We start from the raw sequence: 26,715 nt of genomic DNA on the forward strand, positions 1-26,715 counted from the left end.
GAGGAGGTATAATTGCTAATTGCCTCAACAAGGTGGTATCCGAAGTACAGTAACGGTTTCAGCAAAAACCCCAAATACCAGATAAAGCTGAAAACGAGTGTTTGCATAACAAATCTTGTAGGCAAAACATTACTAATCACAGCAGAACACAGCAGACTCAAACAACCAACACCGATTTTTAACACCAACTGCAAAAAGGACAACATGGTGCTGTGACCAGCAGCTGTTGTTACCTCCAACCCTTGAGCCCCACGTTGGGCGCCAAAAAGACTGTCGTGGTTTAGCAGCAGCTCAGCCCCACACAGCCGCTCGCTCACTCCCCACCGGTAGATGGGGGAGAGAATCAGAAGGGTAACGCTCGTGGGTTGGGATAAGAACAGTTTAATAACTAAAATTAAAAGAAACAACAGTAGAAATGCAACGTAAAGGAGAACAACGAGAAGCGCAAAGCCCCGGGGGAGGGGGAAGGGAGGGGAGAGGGGGAACGAACCGCCGAAACAAACCACCCGCGCCGCAGCCGCTCGCCGCCCGCCGACCCGACGCCGCGCCGCCTCCCCGCTGCCACTGCCCGCCCTCAATATACTGGTCATGGTGTCACATGGTATGGAATGAACCTGCCATTGGCCAGTCGGGGTCAGCTGCCCCCACCATGGCCCTGCCCCTCCCAGCCCCCCCCTCGCCACGCGGCAGAGCGCGGGAAGCTGGAAAGGTAGCTGACCCCCACAGTGAGGAGAATTAACCCCTTCTCAGCCAACACCAGCACAACAATACAGTAAATTTAACTACCAATTTTAATATACTTTTGGATGTCTCAGTAGGAATCGAACCCATTGCATGTCGCTAGCTGGACCTTCCTGTAGGACCTTTGCACTCTCCTCATGTTTCCCAAGGATTGCTTTGGAAAATAGAGGGTCCTCAGTCACAGTAATTGTAGTTGAGTTAATGAAGAGTGGGACAGAAATGCGAACTGCAGCGCTCTGCGGTGAGATTTGAGGGGCCCCCGTCTTTCAGGGTTCACCCTACATTGGGTGTTACCTTCTGGAAACCCACTAGTGATGTCGGTCTTCTCACTCCACCTTGTCATTCAGCCCTACAAATGAGGCTTTCAGACACTTGTCTAAAATTTGACAAACGGTCTTGTAATTCCGGTGAAATGGCCTCTTTCTGATTCCAGAAGCTCACCTGGGGTTAGCTCTTTGAGCTCAGCCTGGGTTAACTGGTAAGCCTTTACACGCGGTTCATGTATTTATTTGGCCGGTTTGTTTCTAGTGATCTTTTGCATTTTCATTAATTCTTGGTGAATTTATATCATAGTTACAGTCTTTGCATCGGTGTCCACATGGACACCAAACATCCAGAGGCACAGTACCGTCTTCTTTTAGGGGCTCAGTCCTGCTAAGCCCTTCTCCATCTATTATTTCCAACTGCTTTTGTTTGTGCATCAGCCAGCTGCTCTTGTTGTGGTCGCTGTGTCTCTCCAGGAGCATCTCATATATGCCTATATATGCCCATATATAAGCATACCCACGTGGGGCATGCGTATGCCCTCTCTCTAGCTAGAAATTTTTAATAAGTGAGTATGCTTTAAATGCTGGCGCTCCAAGACTGAAGAAAATAGAGCTCGGAGCATGCAGAGTATTCATAAAGACAATCCATATGGGTCTTATTCTCCGAACTGGGCTAGCCGTATGAAAACATTTATTAAAAAACGAGGTTTGCTCTGCTTCCGGAATTGATGGCCAGCTTCTAAGCATCATTAATTTCATGGTCCACGTTCCATTTGTGTCGTGTTGCAGCTACTAATGATGTTCTAGAGCAGATATTACAAAGGAGAAAGAAACCTGCCACTCAGTACATGGGAAATAAATCATCGCCTTGCTGTGAGTTTACCTGTAATTGGGAGAGTTGTGTAAAATCCTAAGAAGAGCCACTTCTGGGAATATTCAGGGGGGCTGAAAATGTCAGGGACGAGCTTTTCAGCTCCTGCAGTACAAACCGTGCTTGAAATAACTGGATGTTATTCCTTTTCATTGCAGCCTTGCACAAATGTATATTGATTAATAAAGGAAGAGCGTGGCCTGTGCCTGGCACTTTTGAGTGATAAACAGTTATGCAGCAGTAAAGAGGGTATATTAAAGGGTAAGAGCTAATGACTTTTCTTGTGTATGTAACACATTAAAACCAGCATGAAGCTACAGCTATTTTATCATGCTGCTAATGTCCCTGACAACATTCACTTGGTGAGAGAGAATGAATGGAAATCCATTTAGAGAAGTAAATTAAAATACCTTAAAAAATGCCTTTAATAATAGCTACAGAACTCAGCAGGATCAGAGAAGTGAGAGATACAAAAGACCTATTAAGTTATCCAGTCCATCTCCCTGCCAAGGCAGCAGTATTCCTTATTATGCAGTTACTACTGTATCATTCAGTGCAGATTTAAACATCTCAAGTGCCAGTGCCTCTGATGGGAGAGTAATCTGAAGGCTGGAAGATTGGACTGTCACGAACTTTCCCCTGTGTGCAACCTAATTTTTCCTCCCCTGCTCCTCTCCTGCACTGCACATGTGCAAAGGGACTAAATGGAGGAAAATCCTTATCCAAGTGTTAACTTTTCCATGTCCTGCTTTTTAAGCTTGAACCAGTGCTGAGTTAGCAGCCTGCTTGGAATCGGGGACGCATGTTTGTTTGGAGACTATCGAAAGGCATCTCCTCAAGCAGGTACTTCTAGTCCCCTGGCTGTGATTTACAGCAGCGTGTTTTGGGAGGTGCGAACCACCTTGGCAGGGGATGCTCGGTGGCTTCTGCTGACGGTCCGTCTCTGGCAGGATGGACCCGCTGAATCCGATCCCGTTTTTGGGCATGCTGCTGGGCACTGGCTAAGAGCTGATGTGCTGACAATTCCCATTTTGTGGGGAATTGGGGAGACTTGAATGGTTATGGCGTCTTTTTGGGGGGACAGATTTGCATCGCTAGTTCTGGAGGAGAAGATGCCACTGCTTATAGATATTTCTATGTCAGAGGTTCTGGGATGGCAAGGTGGGTTTGTTTTGCTAGTTGTTTTTAAGCATACCTTGGGCATCTTTTGCCACGGGTTGTATGTGAGCTCAAAATCAGAATAAACGCGTCTCACCTCCAGTATAATCAGCCATAGAAGTTCACCCAGTTATTTCTGCGTCAAGTCCGTAACTCCAGTTTGAATGTAGCTTATCTTTCAGAAAATCACCCGCGCTTGAGTTAGAGCCTTGCAGAGATGGAGAAGCCAGCCCACGCAGTCGCAATCTGTTCGCGCGGTTAATTACCCTCACTGTTAACAAACACGTATCTTCTTTCTGCTCTTGTACGATCCAGCTTGCAGCTCCTACCCGCCGGATCTCGTTACGGCTGGCTTAGAAGGCTTTAATAAAATAAATAAGGAGCTTGAAAAATATTCTGATGTCACAGGCATTCAGGAGGTCAAAAAGTAAAGGGTTTTTTTTTCCTTTTTCTATGCAAATGTCTGAATAGACGTGTCATGATAACTATCAAGTCTAGTTCATTTGGCTATGCAGAGCAGGCAGCTGAGCAGGAGCATTTCTCACTGGAAAAAGCTTTTCATATGTAGTTATCTAGTCACGTCGCTCTGTCTTGACGGTGGCAAAACTGGTTTCTGGTGGGGCAAGTGAGCTGTGGCCTCATACGTGAGTGAGCATCGGGCTACAGCGGTCACTAAGGGTAGTGAAGAAGAGCTGAATTGCAAGCCGGGTGTTAAGTCCATGTCCTACATGGCGTGAGGAAGCTTGAAGGTAGATGTCGGCCCATTCTGACCTGTGATGCCGTAAGAAGGGACCTGTTTTAATCAGAAATTTGGGGAAATCTTTCTAAGAAAGCTCCTCCTTGCTGTGAAGCGCAATCTGGAGCAAAAGCCTATATCTCAAACTTGGATGAATAATATGATGAAAAATGCCCTCCAGCAATACCTGCAGTCCTTGTGCCTCCTCTCCAGCCTTCTCCGCCTGTGGGATTTGGCCTCACGTACTGCAGAAAAGGCACGTGTGCTTTTCGACTGCGCAGTCTTTTGTTCAAATTGCAGAGCCGATGAGAACCATTTCCCTGTGTTTTTTTTTAAATCGTCACCGAGCGTAGTTTGAAAATACTCACGGCACAGTCCTCTTTTTGTGCTTTAAACAGTTGGGACGAATTGCGCAGGTTTGGCTGCAGTTAATGCCAGCTTTGTGTATAATAAACGCTCGTGTGGTCAAATCATGGACTCTGTGAGATCCTAAATAATGAGTGTCACGTTTAGAGGAAGAAAACGGTTCTGCATGGTCAAAGGTAATACAATAATCAGCAGATTTTATGGTACATGTTCTCCATTTAAAAAAAAAATATATACATTTTGGTCTTCACCAATATTCTAGTTCACTGGAGCAAGTGTTCTCTGGATCACACAGTGCCAGGTAAATAAGAGCTATCCAGGACCTTGTTTGTGCACTCATTTAGCTGCTGCAGCATCACATTTAAAGGTGAGAGAGAAACACAGCGTATCCTGGGTGCCTGCTCACATCTGTGGGGGTGAAGGCGCTCAGGACCTCTCTGAATAAAGCCCATAAAAAGAAAAAGCTCACCTGCAGTGAAACAGGCAGAGTTTTAGTTTAAAAAAGAAAAAAATCCCTCAGAGTTAGGAGCATTTGAGCAGCAGAGTTGTAGTAGGATGTACTATAACCATAGTAACGGGCAGGATTCTGCAGAACTGATACGGGAATAATGAATTTTGCTGAGGAATACGCTGTACGAGAAAAGCAAGCTATCAGATTTTGAGACTGTAAAAAGAGTTTTTGCATTTAAACACGTATTTGAATTGATACATACTAAAAACTCCAGCCCTTTGTAAACCCTGGATATACCACAGAAGAAAAAAAATTGAAAAGCCCCCTTATCGCTCAGTGTGAAATAACCGCTAGTCAGTAAAACAGGTGATTTAGACTATCCTCTTTCCTCTGTTAGCTAAAAAAAGAAAAATTAGGTGGTTCAGGGTTGGGGTTTTTTTCTACTTTAGTGGGGGTAACCACAGTACTGGTCTACTGAAATAGGGGTGCAGATTGACTCTGCATGGCAATGATGGACCCAGCTCTCCTGCCCGGCCCCTGGCCGCTCCCCCGGCCACAGGGTTTATGTTGGCTGTTTTTCAGACACCAAGTAGGCTTAAGCAGCGAGCTTATAGCAATATTCAGGGAAAACTGGGTCCCCAGCTCCTGGATTTCAGTTTTGAATGATTTCCATCTCTAACTCTGCTCTGCTAACAATTAATGTCATCTAATGAGATGAGAGGATAGTTATTTCAGTGGCCTCGCAAGATATTTGTTAAACTGCTGGAATTTGGGCAAAGGGAATAAATACATTTGTGTTTTTCATCTCCATCTCCCATTGCCCTTCAAGGTGCTGACAGCGCTTGATGTTTATCAGCTCACAAAAGCCTGTCCAGGTATTTAAGCAGCTCAACTAGTAAAGCAGAGCGTGGCTAGAGCAAGGCACATGCTGGGAGATAGCCGCAGAGCTCTGTTTCACCCGCCTGCCGAGTAACAAACCATTATTAATTGACAGCAGAATAACCAAATTGCAACTGGCAGCCTAATGCTGCGGAGCATCGTGGGTCAGAGCGCAGCGGGAGGCAGGATGGCAGCTGGGGGCATGGGCTGGGGAGGCAGCTCAGGCAGGATGAGTTTCTATTTTAGAGCTGATTGCCTTGGGTGTGATTTTGGCGAAGCTCCCGCAGCTGCTGAAACGCCGTTAGTCTCTGTAAATGTTCTAGAAAAATTAATCATAATATTAATGAATCATAGAATCATAGAATAGAACAACCTTCTCCAAGGCCTTTGATACGGTCCCCCTAGTCTCCTCCTGGAGAAATTGATGTGTTATGGCCTAGACAAGTGGTCTGTGCAGTGGGCGGGGAACTGGCTGACAGGCTGCACCCAAAGGGTCGTGGTAAATAGCTCTTCTTCAAACTGGCAACCTGTCACAAGTGGAGTCCCCCAGGGATCGATATTGGGCCCAATGTTATTCAACATCTTTATAAGTGATCTGGATAACGGCATCAAGTGTAGCCTGACAAAGTTTGCTGATGACACCAAGTTGAGTGGGGAAGTAGACACTCCAGAAGGGAGAGCTGCTCTGCAGGGAGATCTGGATAGGCTGGAGGAGTGGGCCAACAAGAACCTTATGAAGTTCAACAAGGAGAAGTGTAAGGTCTTGCACCTGGGAAAACATAATCCGGGAGTGCAGCACAGGCTGGGATCTGCCTGGCTGGAGAGCAGCTCTGTGGGAAGGGACCTGGGGGTCCTGGTGGGCAGAAAGCTCAACATGAGCGAACAGTGGCTGCTGCGGCCAAGAAGGCCAACGGGATGCTGGGTTGCATCAAAAAGGGCATCACCAGCAGAGATAAAGAAGTCATCATCCCGCTCTACTCAGCGCTTGTCAGGCCACACCTGGAGCGCTGTGTGCAGTTCTGGTCCCCACTGTACAAAAAGGATGTGGACGGGCTGGAAGGGGCCCAGAGAAGGGCCACCAAGATGATCAGAGGACTGGGAAGCTGCCATATGAGGATAGGCTGGGAGAGCTGGGTTTGTTCAGCCTTGAGAAAAGGAGGCTCAGAGGGGAGATCATCCCCATGTACCAGTACTTAAGGGGTAGCTACAAAGAAGATGGAGACTCCCTTTTTACACGGAGTCCCATGGAGAGGACAAGGGTGGATGGACACAAGTTGCTCTTGGGGAGATTCCGATTGGACACCAGAGGGAAATTTTTCACAGTGAGGACAGTCACCATTGGAATAATCTCCCCAGGGAAGGGGTTGGCTCGGCCACGTTGGACACCTTCAAGAGTCGAATGGACAGGGTGCTGGGCCATCTTGTTTAGACTCTGCTCTTCCAGAAAGGTTGGACTAGATGATCCCCGAGGTCCCTTCCAACCTGGGATTCTGGGATTCTGTGAACCCAGGTTGGAAGGGACCTGAACTGATAATCTCATCCAACCTCTTGTGGGAAAGGGAGCTGAGATGAGATTATCCATCGCCCTCTCCAGTCACATCTTGAAGCCCTCCAGCAAAGGGGACTCTACCACATGCCTGGGAAGGTTGTGCCAGTGACTGGCTGTTCCCACTGTAAAAACTCTTTTTCTTACATCAAGATGAAACCTGGTGCAACTTGTACCCATTGACCTTTGTCTTCTCCATGTGGCTTCTTGTGAAGAATCATCAAATCATAGAATCATTAAGGTTGGAAAAGACCTCTTGGATCATCAAGTCCAACCATCAACCCAACACTCCCAGGCCTCCTAAACCATGCCCTGAAGTGCCGCATCTAAGAGTCTTTTAAGTACCTCCAGGGATGGTGACTCTACCACCTCTCTGTAGGTGTCCTTTGTAGCTGTCCTTTAAGTACTGGATAATGTCGTAATAAAATTAACCCTGGATTCTAGATCCTAAACCCTGCATCCTATATGGTATTTGGGAAATTGCACATTTTTATGCAGATTTATGCCTGCCAGGCCAATAGCTAAGAGCACACCGAGCTCAGTCCTCTCTCTCCGCAACCCCATTATGTGCTGGAAACACTTAATTGCAGCTGGTGGCATTTATGTTGGTATGATACGCAAGTGCAGCGATGGTGAGCTGGGTTTCCAAAGTTTCCATCCCCTTTGCACTCCCGCGGGCATCGCTGTGCCGAGGAAAACGCTGATCAGCCTCAGGCCAAGCAGCTTCCACCTGGAAGCGGATGAAGCAGATGACATGGAACCACTGAGCAGAAAGACAGAAAAAAAATCTAACAACATCCCAGGTGCCCTGGGACTGGTGGAAGCATTTGGCCTCAACCTTCTCTGTTATTTGAACACTTGCATTGGGCACCCAGCCCAATGGATGCGGTTCCCCTTGGGTCTTGGTTAAAGAGGGGGACTTTCCTGGTGTGTGGCTTTCTCCATCGCACGTCGTGGGGCAAGGATGGCACCGGGGCTGCACTGGAGCTCCTGAGCCAGAGCATCCCGCCAGGACCCTGGCTTATGGCCTCGTGAGATGCTTGAGCCCAACAGCGAGGTGCCGGGAGATCACGCCATGCTTTGCCGGCATTCAGACGGACCCGGAGCCGCTTTCTCTGCATACCCATCAGCTTTGTTGCATCTACCCCAACCTGCCAGAAACCTCCACAAGTTAATTTCTGCGGCTCATCTCAGAGTGAGGAATCAACCATATACCCACAGGTACTACAAGAAAGCAACACCAGCCTTCCCAGCAGGAAAGGAGATGCTCCACAGTCTCCTAAACCACAACTACCCAGTTTCCAAGTGCAGCTACCAACTCTGCACCCCACCTCCACGGGAGGAGCCGGAGCAATTCATCGGGAAGTTCGTCACTGTAATGGGTGATGGCACGGCACACGGCGCCCACGACAGGTGAGGCTGCATCGAGCAGAACAAATCTGTATGTATGGTGCGTTCCTGCTGGGGCAGGCGAAGGCTTCCTCCTCTGACAAGGTGATTTATGGATTTGCAGCTCTTCCTTGAAGAGTAGTACCCCCAGCATGGGTCTTTGGAGCCCTCTGCTGAATACACCTCCTCGCTGCTGGAAAAGGAGGATGCATAATGCTTTGGAAAGGAAGATGCTGCTAATTTAATGGTTTTGGGGGCAGCTGAGAAGCTGTAATTAAAAAAAAAAAAAAAAACCAAAACAACAAGAAAACGTATGAATAAATGTTGCACGTCAAGGAGTCAGTGTGAGACGTAACTGCCAGTGTCCTTTGGAAACCATCCCAAACTCGGAGCTGTGTGTCAGCACTGAGCTTGAAGAGGTTTGGAAACCTGTCATCTCTCCTGTCCTGCCTTTAATTACAGCTGTGCTCCATATAGTGCTCCTTAAATCATGGGGTGTCAGCTTTACTCCAGCTTAAAAATTAAATTAGGCTTTATTTTTCCCTTTAAGGCAACCACATCCTGCACTCATCTGGTGCCTTCCTCTGCCAAGGCATCTTGAGGAGATTTTTAAGTGATGGGCAACAATATACTAATAATCTACAACCTTTCCAGTGCCAAGGTCTCTTCCTCCATGTGCTGTGTTTTCAAGAGCCTATCGCGTGGTGAAGACATCCCTGCACAGGTACGTTCCCATCTTTACTTTCTTCCCCCAAGAAGAAGGAACCAAGGGAACGGGCGTGGGACAAGCTGTGATTTCTGCAAAAAAAGATATTCAGGGTGGAGATTGTTCCATTAAGTGCTCCTCGCCACGAGGTTAGAGAAAACAGAGTGAGGGACCGGAAGGTTTGTGTAGGCTTGACTTGTTGTTTTGAACAACTTCTGCACGTTGGGGAGTCGTTGAGAAACCAGCATTATTGTACTGAAACTGCATTTTAAGGGACCCTTGAAAACTTCCCTCCAGCTGCATTGTTTTACATCAAGTGCCCTCTTGCTTTAGAGGAGTTGAGTCATTTTAAAAACTTAGGTGGGGTCACACGAGACAATAATCACAAGCGGATTAGTGGGATAATACCGCTGGGTCTGCTTATTCCCCGTCTGGGCTGGTGGAAGCCCTACGATCGACCATAAATTATGCCTGCCCTGGAGCTGCTTTACGTTGTCTGAAGCTTCAGCACGACTGAGAATAAGGAGCACATCAAGGAGTGATGATAAATGTTTGCAAATACATTAAAGATAAAACCCACAGTGTTAATAACGAGTGGTGCTGCTCTGCTTTATCCTGTTACCTCGAAAGTAGCTAATGGACAGGAGGTCGTAAGAAGGAACTTCTTGTTATTTTTAGTAGCCTTAAGACTCTTTTAAAACCTTCACCCCGATGTGCTGTAGGAGTAATGAATCATACCCTCGGCGTGATGTTAGGATTCAGCACCACGCAGTGTTTTCAGGTGCGAGGAGATGAATATTGTTCTGCAGATGAGTTTCCTTGTTAGTGTCGGTTTTTTTAAAAGACTTCATTGAAGTGTCTTGCCATAAAATTATGCTTTGATCATATCCATTTGCTGTTAATGAATCCAGATGGGTTAGAGGCAACTGGATTGTAACTCTGATAATACGTGCGCTGCCTTTCATTTTCTCGCACGGAGTTTCAGAAGATCCTGCACTGGCCCGGCTAACGAATCCAGCGGTATTAACGCGGCCTGATGCATCCTCATACACGGCATCCCCAGAGACACATGCAGATGTGTCAGGATTGCTTTGGAAAAGGTTAAAATGTTACAGGAAAATAGCCATTTCGTATCTGGGGCTGTGTTCTTTCATATGGTAATCGCCTTTTTTCGTTCTTTTATTTTTTTAAATCATGCAAGCAGCTTTGTATTTCTTTAAATCAAAAGATCTTATTCTAAATTCAAGATATTGGCAGGAGCTTAGCTGTGATTTTAATGTTGTTGTAAAAAGGAGAAAGTACGTGGGAGAAACTACGTAGGAACCAGCAATACCTCTCCTTTTAACATAAAACCTTTGGGTTTTTAAGTTGTTTACTCAAATGTTGAGTTACATAAAGAAATACAAATGGGGCAGATCAAGACCAGGTTTGAGTCCTCTTCGTGGGGTAGCGTGTCCAGGCCATGAAGTTTGCTGTCACACAAGGACGCCCAGAAGGGCAGATCCTTCCCCTGGTAAGGTAAGAGAGATCACGAGTCTGCTGAAAATCCCACCAACCTCTCAGTGAAATACCAGTGGAAAATGAAAAGTATGATTATCCGTGCAAAGAGGAGAGGGATTGTTTTCGTCTTCCATCTTGCTACATGAGTTAGGAAGGATTTTATTTTTTTATTCCCTATCTATACATGCTAACTTTAATGCCTCACCCTTAAGGATCAGGAGACTTGGATTTGGACTGAAGCTGCACAGCAACTTTTCCATTTGTGCAGTCCGAGATGTTCTCGTGGCTCACGTCAGCAGGTTGGGGAGTCGCTTTTTCTTCTGCTGACAGACAAACGCTGGCCATGGAGCACCTCTAAGCCATCTAGGCGCAAAGTGAAGCACTGCTGCTTGACCCCCTTGCACTGACTGTGGTTGTTGGTGCTTGAAGGTTGAAGGACAGCAGCTCCTTCACCAGCCCAAATGCAAAGAAGGTGTGATTATGCCCTACCTTTATCCCAGTGGGTCTAATGGGTCTAATTTCCCCAAATTACTAATTGTCCCTCCACGTTTACCAGTGCAACATACGCGGTTTTGAGTTTACTCTCAAGGGAAAGGTGCAAGATCACTCTCCCATTTTAGTGGCATTTGGGTGGATTCTTATCCCTGCCAGAAGCCGAGCAGGGATAGGGAAGAGCCTGGGCGACACCTGAATTGTGCAGCTAATGAGCCGTGCTCGCACCTCTGAGCCCGTCGGTATGAAAACAGCATCGGTGGCTGCTGCAGACTCTGCACAGTTGTCTGCTTCATTTGCTTGCGATGGCTCCGGGTCGCAAGGCCTTTAGGGTGGGTTGTTCTCCTCCGTGTGCATCAAGCCCAGGGTGGGACTGAATATTTATTAAGACACAGATACTTGTATTAACAGGAGAAGCAGCGTAAACAAGAGCATCTCAGAGGCAGCTATGCCAGACTACATTTTTGTTTGGACAAAATAATCCCAAATTGCTGCTAATTACAATATGAAAGAGCGGTTAATTCCTGTGATTTGCTTAAGAGCAAGCTTAATAAGATACAAGAGCAACCAAAGAGAAGTTTTCTTTTTTCCTCTAAGTACAGTTGCGAGCTAAGGATGTATCAGGAACAGCACAGGCGGTGACTAATTCTTCACTGAAACCCCCACATGCTAAGGGGTCACGTGTGCGCTGAATGAGGATGAGGTTTGCAGGTGCGTTTTTACCAAATCGGGGACAGGTAGCGGAGCAGAATCAATTCCTGTCACTCCAGGGTTGCTCTGGAGGAGCAGGATTATGGATCAGAGCGATGCTGCCGTGCTTTAATCTGGAAATCAATAGAGAGGCGGAAGTTGGGCTTGTGGGGATGTGGCAGAGAGGATGATTTGGGGTTTGATGAGATTTTGCTCTGCCAACAACTGAGTCACTAACTCCCCTTCACGTCCTGATTAACACAGAGAAAGGGCTAAATTCAGCCCTGATGCAGCTTTCTCGAAGTCCCTGGGGTCCCCCCATGTAATCTGAGTCTAGAATTTCTCAAATGAACCAGGGCTCCCAAATGCTTCAGTTTCCTTCTTTGTCTTTGTGCATAGCTCAGGAATAACCCTTCACTCTACCGAGCCTGATATTAATTCGATTTATATCAATCTGGGACTTTGATAAACTTCCTTCTGTCTTGTTCGTAGCGACCAAATTAAATGCAGTGGGCAATGTTATAAATGCAAACTGCGGCAAGTCACCTTGGGGTGCCTCAGAAATTCCAAAATTCATACGGGACTCTCTAAAGCTCAGACTTTTTCAGGTCTTACGGTACCTCCTTCTGCAGGCTGTGCAGAGTTGCTCACCTGTAGGATGTGGAGCAGCGTTTTCAGTTTGCAGATTTGCACTGTTGTTCCTGTGATTGTAATAATACACTGCTTGGGGTCGCAGAAGGGTTGCATGGTGCTGCTTAAACCTCAGCCGCTGGCAGAAAGCTCGTGCCATGCAGTTTGTATGAATGGGAGCGGTGCGTGAAATCCCTGGTCTTTAGGAGAGTCTGCGATCTGTGAGTCCAGAATTATTGGTCAGGTTGAAACGCTCGGGCTTTGCAATGGCAAGCAGAGCTCAGCGAAGCTATGGGTACCTGGTTCCTCTAAAAATCACACTTTTGCATTTTAGGTTTCGTCTAGTGAAGGAAAGACCCAGTGCGCTCCGCTGGTCCTCGGCCACTCTTTCAGACCTGATATTCCAACCCCTGAGCTGCCCTTTTCCATCTCTTGCACGGTTTCTGCTTTTCCCTCATTCGTTCTGGTTTACGTCCCTTGGTGGCACAGGCTGCTCCAGCATCTGCACGGCGTTGGGGAGCATCAGCTGCACAGTTGCATCTGTGGCGCTAATTAGCAAAACATGAGAAAGCTGAAATCAAGATTCACACTGAACCGCTCTTCACACTTGTGCTTCTCTTCCTTTTCCAGAGCACGGTAATTGTGGAGAAGACTGTTCAAGACCTGATGAACCTGATGCACGACTTGAGCGCTTATTCAGATCAGTTCCTCAACATGGTGTGTGTGAAACTCCAGGAGTACAAGGACACCTGCACCCTCGCCTACAGGTACGGGCAGGCGTGGAAGCCAAGGGGTGCAGGAGATACTGCTCTTGGGCTTTTGCTATTTTGGCATGAGTGGGAAGGAGTTACTTCTAGAAATCATCCTTGCTGGGATGGTGAAGGATTTTTCCAGGTGGGGGAAAAAATCTGAAATAGTGATCATTGGTATAGGAAGAGTCACGGTTTCCCAGTGACTTTGTACGCATCGCACTGTGGTTTAGGCTCTTTAAACGTGGGTGACAATGGTAGCAGAGCTTAGAAACCACACGGCTTTTCTCTTAATCAGGCAAAAGGCGACCTCAGGTTGGAGATGGAGAGTATAAGGCATCGTCTTTAACATAAATCCCTGTAGACAGCTGTTGCTTGCTTGTAAAGCAAGTGAGATCCTTCTATTTGAGTGTTCCCAAGAGATTCAGATATATTTTAATTAATTATATTGACATCTGTGTATTCAGATCTCGTGGCAATGTAGGAATTAGTAACCGTAACACACTGTCTAAGTACACACACACTGGCATTTGTAAAACTTCCCCAAAACCTTTCCATAAATTTATTCTTTCGAGGGGGCATCCAGTTCTCTGTCCTGAGCTGTCTTTGTTTATCAGTGTTTTCGGGTGATCTGTGATCTGCTTCCCCAGCCACAGCGCGGAAGCTGAACACCGCGTGGTCCCACCGGGCACGGGGTTATCCTGCCGGGACGCGGGGTTTAAGTCCTTCGGGTACTTGCTTTATCATAGATTTCCCGGGTAACCATCGATAAGTAACTTATTCTCTGTACATCCCAGTTGCCCATGGGTAAAATGGCCCTCCCTGGAGAGGGGGGCCAGAAGCGTGCCCCGCGCTGCGGGGATAAATAATGGCATTGAAAGACACTAAAGATGCTGCGGCAACGCGGGCCATAATAGCTGCTATACATAATCTCCTTTAATGGCTAATTGAGGCTGGCAATAGCGGGGGAAGCTGAAAAAGCCCCTTGTGTTTTCTGACCAAGAGCATTAAGAAATTATTTCCTATTGCCTGGTTTCATTCAGGAGAAGCTTCATCTGGCGAGCGGTTGCGTACGGGCTCATTATTGTTATTAATACCGCCAACAATAGCAGTGAGCATGTATGTGGGCTAAACTTTGTCCGAGAGCTCATGTAAATCTTTAGCCGTGCATGTGCTGTGGTCCAAAATGCTCATATTTTATATGAAACTCCACTGACTTGAGCCAGACAATAGATGTAATTTCTTTGGCTTGAACTTAAAGGTCCTTCCTTCCTTCCTTTGCTGATACCATTCCTGGATTCGGCACCTGCTGAGGAGTAATTAGGACATCCCTAATTTGGCAATATCCTGATTACAGCAGGAGGAAAAACAGGAAACGTTCTAGTTTTGCTGCTAGCAAATGACTGACTGAAATAGAAATCTATATACATTTCAAATGCTGCAGAGGAATATAGCAGCTACCCGGCTTTCCCGGGGTGAGCAGTTCGATCCGCAGGGACGTTATGCCCTCTGCAGGGATCTCGCGTCGGTACGGCTCCGCACAGCCTTGCCCTTTGGACCAGGGTTTTCCTTGGGGGTTTGAGATGGATAAATCCTCCTGTGGATAAAGTTAGCGGAGGAAGGATCATTTATAGCTGCTTAAAACCAGAATAAACTCCCTAGAGCTGTGTATTAATACGATCAGGCGAAGCTATCGAAGCAAGGAGCTGTGTGTCTGTTCTTGAGATGTCAAGATAGCGAGATTTGGGAAGCCAGAGAGATGGTTTATGCAAGATTTGCACATGGCACTTGTTCATTCCCCATGTGCATGTGTTTCTTGAAGGGGAATATGAGTGAACGTGGATGAAATGTATTCAAATACAGGCTCCTCAAAGCAAGACTGTTTTATTCGGAGTCCTTTGCAGAACAGATAGCTCTGTCAGGACGTCAGTGCTAAGAAATGCACAGCTGAGATTTTTTTATGTTTGATTTCCATCTTGCTCTGATTTTCTAGTGAACACAAAAAAAAAAAACCTAACGGGGCTGGATATGAATGGATTGGACATTTATATAAGTAGCAGCTCTGGATTTTCTTGTTTTAATTGATGACGAATTTTGGAAGCGTATTAAACCTGATCTAGGTGAGATGTCTTCTGCAAATTACATGTTTGTAAGAAGGGCAATTTCGGTTTGACACAAACTGCTAGTTGTGTTTTCTGACTAGTTTATGAGGGGTTGGGGATTGAAATAGAAACAAAAACAGGAGACACAGCCACAAAACCTCCTGCTGTGTTGGCACTGCTCTTCTTAAGTCTTGTCCAGCCCACGTCTAGCCTCTTCTTCAGCAATTTCCTATGAAAGCAGCTCTACTCATGAGTTAAGCTTGCATAGTTCAACCATTAACCACTCTTATGAGGCTTTGGGAAATATTGATAGGCCGTAGAAGGAATCTCAGGGACAGGGGAAAACCTGAGCAGTTCAGGGTAGCTACCCTTAACATGAGTCTCTCTTTTTAGTCTCTTGCCAACACCCTTCTCAGTCAAGCTTTGCCGTCTCGAGTGCTAAAATGAATCTCTTTCCATGTCTTTCTACAGGAATTGGCCCCATGTTTAGTTATATTCATGCTGAAGTTGTACATTCTTATTTTGTTGTCTGAGTTTAAGCTCTATCCTGTGTGTCCACCTCCTTCTTATATATCTACATCCTCTCTCCCTTGAACAACCATCCTTTTGCATGTTTTCAACCTATCTGAAGTGTCTGAGTAAAGGCACCATCACCCAAATGACTCTCTTTAGTCTGTAAAAAGAGCTGGATGCGTCCAAAGAGTGATTCGCCTTAGTTAAAACGTGCCTACGCTCTCTGGAAGTGCCCAGCTCTCTCCATCAGCAGTGAAGGCAGCTTACAGTGACCAGCCTCTTGGAAGAACTGTCTCAGCTGAATCTGTAAATTTAGGTGGGTTAAAACTAGGCCTAAATCTCTCCAAATGATGGAGGGGAAAGAAAAAAATCACATTTCCTGCTTTCCAGACAAGCAAAATAAAAGTAAGCCCCTTTTTATTGATAAGGAAATGAGAAGCAGGTTAATTCATCCAAGGTGTGGGATCTGCAGTCAGACAGGTTTTCTCGAGTCCCCAGGAAATGCTCTTGCCACTCAGTTTACTACTTTTTATTGGCACCTTCCCCTTCTTGCATTAACTTATTGGGTTTTAAGTTGTCTTTCTGACTTTTTGGGGGCAGGGGTCTGTCTCGCTCAGACCATTAGGTACCTGGCACATGCTGAGCATGCTGCTTTTAAACTGTGAGCAGTGGTCGGCATGGAAACACCATCTCGGCTCTGGGAAGAGAAAAAAAAAATATTCCAAAATATGTGTGGCACAAGGCAATGAAGCCCAATTAGCCCTTGTGGCCCCCAGCTGTTTTCCTAAAGAAAAGCCATGGCCGCCCAGCTGTGTCTGGGGATGTTCCGCATCACTCTGCTCCCAGCAGTGGTGCAAATCTGGGACCATTACCACCAGCAGATGTTTTCTGGGTAAAACCCACTGAGCTGTGGAGGGATGAACCCCCCTCGCTCATGTGCCATCACCGGTGTGTTACACCTATTCCCTGCCCGCTCCTGGGAGCTGGGTGCAAACAGATGGCGTTTTCCCTGGCCCATTGAGCTGTGAATTAATTAATTGATTATGGCACTGGTGGTAGCAAGTAACCCTAATACAGCAGCAGGAATAACTAACTACACAGGAGTTTGGGAGAAGGGGGGTGTCTGAAAGGAAATGGTCTGACCTGTACTAAAACATGTTGCCCTGTCTTGTGACAATTTACTCAAGGACCCGAATCTACATTGACATTGGTAAGCACTTACAGAGGTTGAAAACTGGCTGAGATGCTAGAAAGAAAAGGTGGAGGAAAGGGAGTTTTTAATTGATGGGGGAGGTGGGCATCTAACGGAGATGGGGGTATGTACCACCCTATTTAGTGTCTTCCTTGATGAGGGGTGTTTGGAGTAAAGCCAACCTGTCAATAACAATTAGGAAGTGTTGCAGTCATGGGAAAGACTGGGGACATAATTCCAAGGGACCCACGTAGTGGTGGCAATGTCCCAGTGTCAACTAATTTGAAGCTCCCTATTGATTTCAGTGGAGAATTTGGCTGGAGGCTCCAGTGGCTCATGGATCCATGAGTGCCACATGGCCTGAAAGTGATAAAAGCAGGAGTCATGTGGGTTAGGCTCTCGGAAAACGGTGACCCTAGAAAAGCAAGGACACCAAGCTCAGTTTGCAACTTACTATAGCAGTGAAACGGCCTCCCCTCTCTCCTCCCCCAGTAAAAAAGCAATAGGATTTTTCAGGACAGCAGATAATAAGGGTCATAAAAGAGAGGGGTAGCTCTGTCCTCTGTACAACTCCATCAGAAGACTCCCAAAGATGACTTGCATTCGTAGACATCCGAGGGCCTATGATAACGCTGTAAATAATTGAAGAGAGTAAATAGTGAAAGTGGTGAGTGCTGAGGCTGCTGTAAGGGGAAATAATGGGGAGTAATGGGATGAAATTGAGTAAAATAAAACAAGAGCACAGTATCAGGTTTTTTTTTTCTTGTCCAAGAGTTAGATCTGTTCAACTGTGAAATAGACTCCCAAGGGAAGGAGACTATTACTTTAGTCATTTGAATCTGGAGAGGACAAAGTACTGGCTAATATATTCAATGGAACAGTTGTCTTGCCTTGGCAGAGAAATGGCCAGATAGCATCAAATTCAGTTTTTCCATCTCAGATGTCAGAGATTCTGGTGGAGCTTTTTTTTTCCCCCCACCTCGGTTTTCAGTGGGTGAAAAAAAAGAGACCTTTTTTCGTAAGTGGTAAAACACCAAGTTCCTAACAGCAGCAGAAGGCCAAATTGAAATTTTGACACCAAGGTCTTCTGTGGCTGGAAACAAAATTCATTCTTTTGTCTGCGGCAGATTGAACATGAAATTTAAAGAGAAGGAAAATTTATGTGTAAGTGCATGTGACAAATTCATTTTCACAAATCGTGTGTACTTACTGAGCAGAGGTTGTTTTCTTGGTGGTAGGTGAAAGGAGTGATAGGTTGCTCTGTGCTGGTGCGAAAAGAAGTAATCTGCTCTGTTTCAAGGCGGATCAGCATTGGCTTCTATCTCAATGCCTTTTTCACTGTTTTCCTTTTCAAAACACGGATACTCAGTGTATTGTTACTTTTATTTCTGTTTATTGACCAAAACATACCTGTCAGGAAATTTCAAATGAGACCGGTTAATCCACATAAACCCTTCAGAAATGTGCAGGGTCTTTATTGTGATCTTGCATGACCCGTCCCAAAATCACCGCCTGAATGCCAGCAACAGCTCTGAGCACGTTTGCCCCGTGCAGCATCCTGACCTGGATCCAGAAGTGTGCGGACAAGTAAATTGGGAGGTTTAGACCAGACTTTAAGAAGGATTTCTTTACCGGGAGGGTGGTCAAACACTGGAACAGGCTTCCTAGAGAGGCAGTCGATGCCCCAAGTCTGGCAGTGTTCGAGAGACATTTGGACAATGCCCTCAACAACATGCTTTAACTTTTGGTCAGCCCCGAAGTGGTCAGGCAGTTGGACTAGAAGTTTGTTGTAGGTCCCTTCCAACTGAAAAACAGTCTATTCTAGTCTATTCGAAATGGCTCTCCAAAGTCCACATTGAGCTGACACGGGCTGAGCTAGCAAAGATACATCCATACTGCAGCACCCAGCCACTCCAGCTCTTGGTTGACAGATCCAGTGTTGAATCTTTGCATCTTTTTGATGCACAAAGTTTCTATCCATGTTGGAGAAGCCATTTCTTCTGGGGGACAGTAACACAAAAAGATCTCTCTGGCATTTACACTTCTTCAACCCCTTTCATTGTAGGACACAGCAAACAGGCATTATTTCTAGGTGTCTTGTAGCCTTGTGAGCAAGGGGTGGTGGGTGTTTGAGGGGCAAACACAGGTCTCAGAGCCCTTTCTGTGTTTTTAGATAGTAGAAGGCGATCAGTCTCTTAGCACATGAGGGAGATCTCCGTTCTGTTGTTAACCTGCAGCTAAGCCTCTCCATAGGAGCAGGACCTCCAAGACATTGTCTCTTCAGATACTTCCTTCCTCAAGTCTGTGCTGGTTGTTCAGTGATTTTGCCGTGTTCCTATTGCAGAGGGCAGAAGAGATCCCACTGCTGCCCATCGGAGAGGTCACCACCATGCATTTGCTTTGAGTGATGTGGATGGGTGACACCTGCTTCACGGACTAGAGAAGCAGTCCAAACTGGTCACCATGCAAGGACGTTTTAGAAGAGCCTCCCACATGCTCACCAAAGAAAGAAATCAGCAGTAGAATCTAGATGGAAACACCAGCAGCCCTAACTTCCACTTGCCTTTTCTAAGAGGTGGAAAAACACCTCCCAGATGCTTGCGGTCTACTCATCAACCCAAGTGAGATAGAAAGAGAGGAAACGGCCTCAAGCTGCGTCAGGGGAGGTTTAGGTTGGAGATGAGGGAAAATGTCTTCCCTGCCAGAGGGGTCAGGCCCTGGCACAGGCTGCCCAGAGAGGTGGGGGAGTCACTGCCCCTGGGGATGTTCAAAAACCATGTAGACGTGGCACTTGGGGCCATGGTTTAGGAGGCCTGGGGGTGTTGGGTTGGGGGTTGGACTTGATGATCTTAGAGGTCTTTTCCAACCTTAATGATTCTGTGATTCTATGACTCTCTTCTCCCTACTCACCGGTGTGCCAGCGAAGCAGCAAACATTGACAAGGCCTTTGCTGATGGTTGTTCCTGAGCAATTCCGACACAAAAAATAGGCAGCTAATTGAGTCCTGCAAATACAGTATCCCGTTTGTCTCCTGCAATTGCCAGTGAGGATTTCAGATTAGTTACACTGCCAAAAATATTAAACAGGGAAAATCTTCATAATTGGAATATGCTGTGATCTTTGATTCAGTTTCACACATACACATGATTCAGCTGAAATCTGTATTATTAAATGTTTTGGATGGCTGGAGAGAAGATCCGGAGCTCTTCATTTCCTTTCATTGCTTCAGACCTGGTCCCCACGCTGGACCAGCTGGTGTGCGGTGAGCTGGTGGCTTCCACCCAGGTCTTCCTGGGCAGGTTTCCACGTTGCAGTCACAACGCAATCAGCAGTGGCTGGCAAGCTCGATTGAGATTGTAGAGAACAAATGAGCCGTGGAGAAACTACCTTCTCCCTGTTGTAGTACAGAATGACCTCCTCCGGTTGTGTAAATGATCGCGAGTTGAATGATTTCAAGGGTGGAGAAAACATGGCCTTTTTTCCTTGGGAGCACTCTATCAAAGTGCATCAACAGTTGTGAGTCTGAGAGAATTTTATACCCTGTCCACCCATGTTGCTGTGCTTGAGCTCTTTGTCGAATTCCTCTTTGGACCCCTTCCTTAATGCACATTTGTATGTGATAGGGATTTTAATGAATATGTGCAGAATTGCGTGAAACAGTACAATTTGCTTCGCACTAGTGTGGTTGTTGCTACTTTCCCCATAGGAGCATCGTACAGTCGGATGAAAAGCTGGTGATCAGCGCGTCCTGGGCTAAAGATGACGATATTAGCAGGCTCCTGAAATCTCTGCCCAACTGGAGCAACATGGCTCAGCCCAAGCAACTGAGACCCAAGAGAGAGGAGGAAGAAGACTTTATAAGGTAAAGTATTGTATGAAGTTGTAATAGGGTTTCAAGGAGAGGAACAACAACGGTAAAACCTGCTGGAAACACAGTAATTATGGTGTTTGTGTAGTTGTTGTGTCCCCAGGTGTGAGAAGAGGTTGAGATGTGGTCTTTCCTCAAGCGGAGTAAGGAAATGTGAGTCCACATGCCATTACACTGTGTGATCTTAAAGCCAGGCACCAGCTTTGCTGAGCTGAGAACTTCTTTTGCAGTGCCTGGATTTGGTTCTGTTGAGAATGAGAAATCACTAGGGAAATATCTGGTTTTGGGATGTTTCTGGGCTTGGCTTATCAGTTGTGCGATGTTTTGGTGGATATACCATCCTGAAGCTCTTTATCCTTCAGGAGAAAGGAGAAAGCAGAGCTTCTTAGAAGCAGCAAGGACAGAAGAAAGAGAGGCCATGGTTCAATAAGGAGGCTCCAGTGGCAGCGCCTGCTTGCTGCTTTCCTGCCCTCATCACGCATTTCTGCTTGCTCTGTTGCTCAGACATGGCTATTTGAAGAATCATGCTTGTGAAGCGAGTCAGAAAAGTGGCTGGGATTGGGGAAGGAAAGTATTTGAATCCAAGGCTCCCTCCCCAAAATGGGGCTACTGATTTGTTTGGTTTTAAAGTCTGCAGTAGAGATAATAACGCGTCATTTTTTTAGCAGAGGCTGGAAAGGCGGGTGAGCCAAAGTACTTTTTGATCAGTGTTCTGGATTTGCAGAGCTTCTGGATTGGCTGGAAAGGAATGGTTACTTTTAATTCAGGTAGATCCTTGTCTGGGTTGATGGTGCTTGCCCTGATGACCCATGCAATGAAGAGAGAAGCCATCTGCAACCTAACGGAGGGGCCAGCGGGTTGTACTGGGCAGAAATTCCCAGAACTGGCGTTGTCACCAAAGCTGTCCTCCATTTGAGCCATGACCTGGTGGTGTTTCTCCTCCATCCCAAGCCCAGGAGCTATGTAAGGGGAGTCAAGGAAAAATATTGGTACCTCCACAGGAGGTGCTTTCAGAGGCACTTACTGTGTCCAAACCAGATTGTTTCTACGTTTTCTTTTCAGGCAAGTCAATGCCTGTAAGTAGGCAGGTTGCCTTTCTCTGCACACTGTAAGTGGCTTAGTCTCGGAATTGTTGACGCATCCTGAAGAAACGGGTCCTTTTTGTTATTCCAGTGAGTCAAGAAGCTTGTCTGCACATTCCCATCACTATTCATCACTTCCTTGATTGGCATTTGGCTATAAAACTGTAGGAGTAAGTGAAGCTGCTGAAAATTAAAGTCTAATTTGCCCAGATTGTCATTTTACTTATTCACTGAATGCAAGCACAATAACATAAAGATGATGCAGTCTAGAGGGAGGAACGACAAAGAGTATAAAATATGTCTAGTCACAGAAATGTTTGCTCATACTGTGGTGGGGATAATCAGCTTTGCCAGTGTTTTAAAAAATCTTTAGCAGCGGTGGAAGAGTGAGGATGCAGGTCCTTGAGGCCTTTGTGCAGTCCCTGGGTTTTTTGGGATTCATGGATTCAGGCCTAGCCTCCATCTTTGCCTTCACGTTAGGCTTTGTTTCTTGGCACAGAGAGGTGCTGGGATGCCCTCGTGGCCCTTACTCTGATTTCAGAGCCATCAGCGGGGGACACCAGAGCTCCCATGGGGGCAGTTCTGGGTACTACTGGCTGAGCAAAATCTGCTAGTGTAAATTCCTGGCCAGGCTAAATCTGATGGCCAAGCTTTGCCTGATGCTGGCAATGGCAACGTTTCGATCCTAATACGCATTTTATTCCAATATTGTCATTTTACTATCCATTAATTGAAGTATTTTGTGAAATAGTATCGGGGTTGTTAGAATGGAAAGCCTATTAGGTCATCTGCATTGAACTCACTGGGAAAAGCCCCTGTACTGTCTTTTTTTTTCAGCCTAGACATTAGGATAAAGATATTTTCTCGGTATCTGTTTACACAGAGCATCATGTATTAAGCCTCTGCTCCTCAGAGTTCCATGTGAATGCTCCTGTAGCATTCATTTAAATTATAATAATTGGTCTGGGACAGTTTTAGCCGTTGATGGTAAGTGACATGGCTTATAAACTTCCTCAAGAATCTCTGCATGGTTGAATAGATCTCTACTGAAAGCTTCAAAATAAAATTAATTGCTTGCCCAATTTTTTGTCATCTCCCTTCCGTTTAGCAGACTTTTTTCAGGTTTTCTCCTAATACAAAAGAACATGATTTCTTTGCTGCCGTTGCTTCTTTCTCTTCCTCTTCCCACCGCTGATGAATTGGGAATAATTCTGCAATAGCTATCACTGCCTGAACCCAGCAGTGGAGCCAAAGGGAAGGGGGTCCTGAGGGTTATTAGAGTCATGACTGTGATGGGAGAGCCTGGGAGAGCTCACTTCATTCTCAGCTGAACCATCCAAGATCTTTAAAACCTTGATACACAGATACCCACCTGTGTTCATGGATCCCGCTCCTCAGCTGGCAGGGACAGGACTAAGCCTCCTTTCCTGGAAAGAAAGGTTTAAGCTTAATGAAACATGGGATCACGTTCTTTTTGGACTTAAAGCAAGGCTGACAGGAGTGGTTGAACTACCCAGCAGCATCCCCTTATGAAAGTTGCTAAATTAAATACGTCCTGAAAGTTTACCACCAGTTTTTGTACTGTGGCAGGATGAGATATCAGTGCACAGTTTTCTTTCCCTCCCCCGGTTTCCTGTAACTCATTTGTTTCATTAAAAAGAAGAATCCAAACGTGATGTCTTTGCAAAAAAAAAAAAAAACTCATGAATATCTGTGTTGACAGTGATTGATTTTGTTGTCTTAACCCGCCACTATCTCTTTTGCGAATAGATGTCAAAATGCAGGGTAAGATACTAGCAGAATCTCCCCATTAATATTCCGGTGTGGTTGGCCAGACAAAGGGACCTGATTGAGCATATTATAGTAGCTCAGAACTTGGCAAGGGGAGAAAGGAAAGAAAAGTCATGCCTCCATTCGTATAATTAGTTTTTAAAGCTCTGAAGGCTATTTGGCACTGGGGCGAGTGTGAAATATGCTGCCCTTATCGCTTTATAAAGGTTAGCCTTCAGTTCATTACTGAATCAGATATGTTGGTGATAAAACCCCAAGATGTATCATTTCCACGTTTGCCTTTGACGAGGAAAAGCGATGTTAAAAGAGCTTCAGATCTGCTCGTGCTCAAGTTACAGCAGAAATCCTTGGGCTTCGGTGCAGCCCTGCAGCACAAGGGGCGCCAAGGGGCCCCGCGCGCCCGAGGGACACCACGTCTTCGGGGCGCTGAGGAAGGCGTGCTGGCAAGTCACAGGGCGACACATTTGCCTGGAAATCCCACGTTGGTCTGAAGATCACACCGCAGCGCAGATTATTCTGGTCGCAGATCTGAGATACCAAACCCATGTTAGGAGGGGGGTGGTGATTCCCCTTTCTCTTTTTGACTCCAGCAAGCTCCTGAACACCAAAATTGGGATCAGATTCTCAGGCCAAAGTTAGTGGAGCAGTAAAAAAAACACTTCTCAGCATCTCCACATACCACATGACTTTTCCTTTCACTGCTTTTGTTTTTTTTAATGAGGATAACCCTGACTGCAGCATGCTCCGGCTGCTTCCTCCGCTGCATCTCCTGTTCACCTGAGGATGCTCATCCTCACTTGCTCTGCACTAAAAGGAGAGGGGTATGTTCAAGCAACGTGGAAGGACACCTGTGCAACAGCAGATCCTTCACTAAATCATCCCAGATGGCATTGGTCAGGACAGCTGCACTAGCCCTGCTGCTTGTTAGGATTTCTTCTCTCCCCCTGGTTCAGTTGATGCTGATCCTATGACTGTATTTCCAAAGTAAAACTGGAGCCTGGGTGCAGATGTGGGTCTGCTTTGGAAATGTGTTGCTGTGGGACAAGACAAAAATGTCAGGCTCAGGGAAGAGAGCAGGGATGGGCTAAAGTGTGTCCCTCCAGGAGGCATGACGGGAGCAAGAAAGGTACCCTCCGCTTTTGGATATATATTGGGGCTGCGCCTTGGGAATCACTAGCTTGCCTCAGCTCCCTTGGGGCATGCAGCACGTGTGCCCTGGGAGATGCCCCTCATCTATCCAACAGCAGCAAAGATACCGGGGTACCCTCCAGAGAATGAAACCACCTCTCCTTTTCATGGGGCAGAGCACGCACAGCTGATGGCGGACGATCAAGCACATCTCTACTCCAGATGCAAAGCTTCGCTTAGCCCTGGGAGCAAGGCGCAGAGTTGAAGGAGCTGGTGGTCTGAGGCATGATTTTGCCCCGCAGTGAATTCGAAAGGGTCCCGTGAGCTCTTCCCCAGAGGGTGCTTGAGGACAGTAAACTCAGGAGGTTGGTACAGAGCTCCTAGGACTGGTCACAGCTTGAATTGCTTCAGATGTTTCCAAAGGGATCGACGTTCTGTAAACTTCCCATTGTGTAAATAAACACTCTGTGCAAGCCCGGAAAGCAGAACTGGGAATGAGCTGGGACAGTTTGCATTGGACCATCCAGTCCTTCCCTTGGTGCAAAGGGTGAGCCGTGGTGGCAGAAGCGTGGAGGTCAGGTCCTGCCCTGGGGTAGGGTGGTCTTTTGTTCCACCTATCTGGACAGAGGGCACTGGCCAAGGTTTTCATCAAAAGCTAAGTCTCAGGCTGTCCATCTCCTGGCTGGTGGGTGTTTTCTGTAGTGTTGGCTTTGGAGCTTTCCGTTATTTTTATTGTCTTTTGCTGTCTTAGCGTTTCTCCTGCCTCATGGTCCTTTTCCAAAACCCTGATGTTTTAAAGAAAAGCTTTTCCCTTTCTTTACCTCTTAGCTCTCCCTCCCATTCTCAGTTGTAGCTTTTCAGTCTCTCTTTCCTTGTTTCTTTTTCTCTCGATAAAAGATCTCCCTCTCCAATTGCTCAGGCTCAATTTATTATATTCACAGTACTTTTAAAGGGTGATTTTGGAAGGTTGGCAACAGACTGTAGACCTTTTTTTCCCTCTACTGGGACTATGAATCTGAGCGTACCATAGGTGTGAGTTATTTCCATTTGATGACAGTCTACTCCTTTATGTGAAATGGGTTTCTAGGTCTCTTTTTTGGATCCTATGGGAGAACGTGCTTCAGCACGAGCACGGCTGATGCTAAATCCTGTTGCTATCAGGAGTCTCATCTGAGAGGTGTAAAATGGAGTGAGCACCTGGATCTTCACATGGCACCTCCGTATCCACGAAATTCCCTTCTACCTTTGCTTGTCTTGTGAAGGCAAAGAAGTTTTGGAGGATTTGGGGTTTTTTGAGGAATACATATATTCTGAACCTGAATCCAGGAAGCCTCTCCCAGCTTCAGATTCATTAATCCTACAAATTGCATTTTCTGTTGAAATGAGCGCGGCGATGTCCAGCTCTTGCAACCTGCTTTTTTTGGGTAATGTGAGTGTCCCTAAACTGCATAGCAGGGACGGAGGCAGAAGGCAGAGCGGAAACGTGGAGGTTCAGCTTCTCCACAAAGATTTAATAACAGCTCCTGCTTTAACAAGATTCTGTATCGCTAAATCACATCATTAGAGCTACACAATACACTCCAAGACACTTCCTTGTCTGCTGTGATAAATTGTATAATATAAACTTAACAAGACCAGAATATTCAAATAAATTTAAGCAAGAAGATGGTGTGTGATGTTACAGCTTAAAATTGTCAATTAGCAATGTCTGCTTTCTGACAGCGTTGCGACCTCTCAGCAGAGATTCGGAGCTGCCGGGGAGCGCCGGCGCCAATCGCGCCGCTCCCTAATAGAGATGCACAAATTGTTGTCGAGGCTTTTTAAATCCCAGTGAACCGCAAATCTGGGTCATTTTTAGGATGGACTAGA

The 26,715-nt window shown here is 46.3% G+C and overlaps 1 protein-coding gene across 1 annotated transcript in view; it reads left to right on the top strand.

Moving 5' to 3' along the window:
• The window catches only part of EXOC4 (exocyst complex component 4), a 426,451-nt gene that overhangs the window by 332,260 nt on the left and 67,476 nt on the right, over positions 1-26,715 (top strand). The window contains exons 12-13 of the mRNA XM_075081692.1: positions 13,052-13,188; positions 20,684-20,839. Of these exons, the coding sequence (XP_074937793.1) occupies positions 13,052-13,188; positions 20,684-20,839 (293 nt within the window). The remainder of the gene's footprint in view (positions 1-13,051; positions 13,189-20,683; positions 20,840-26,715) is intronic.

The sequence above is a fragment of the Phalacrocorax aristotelis genome, chromosome 1 (genome assembly GCF_949628215.1).
Source record: "Phalacrocorax aristotelis chromosome 1, bGulAri2.1, whole genome shotgun sequence".
In the NCBI taxonomy this organism is placed as follows: domain Eukaryota; kingdom Metazoa; phylum Chordata; class Aves; order Suliformes; family Phalacrocoracidae; genus Phalacrocorax; species Phalacrocorax aristotelis.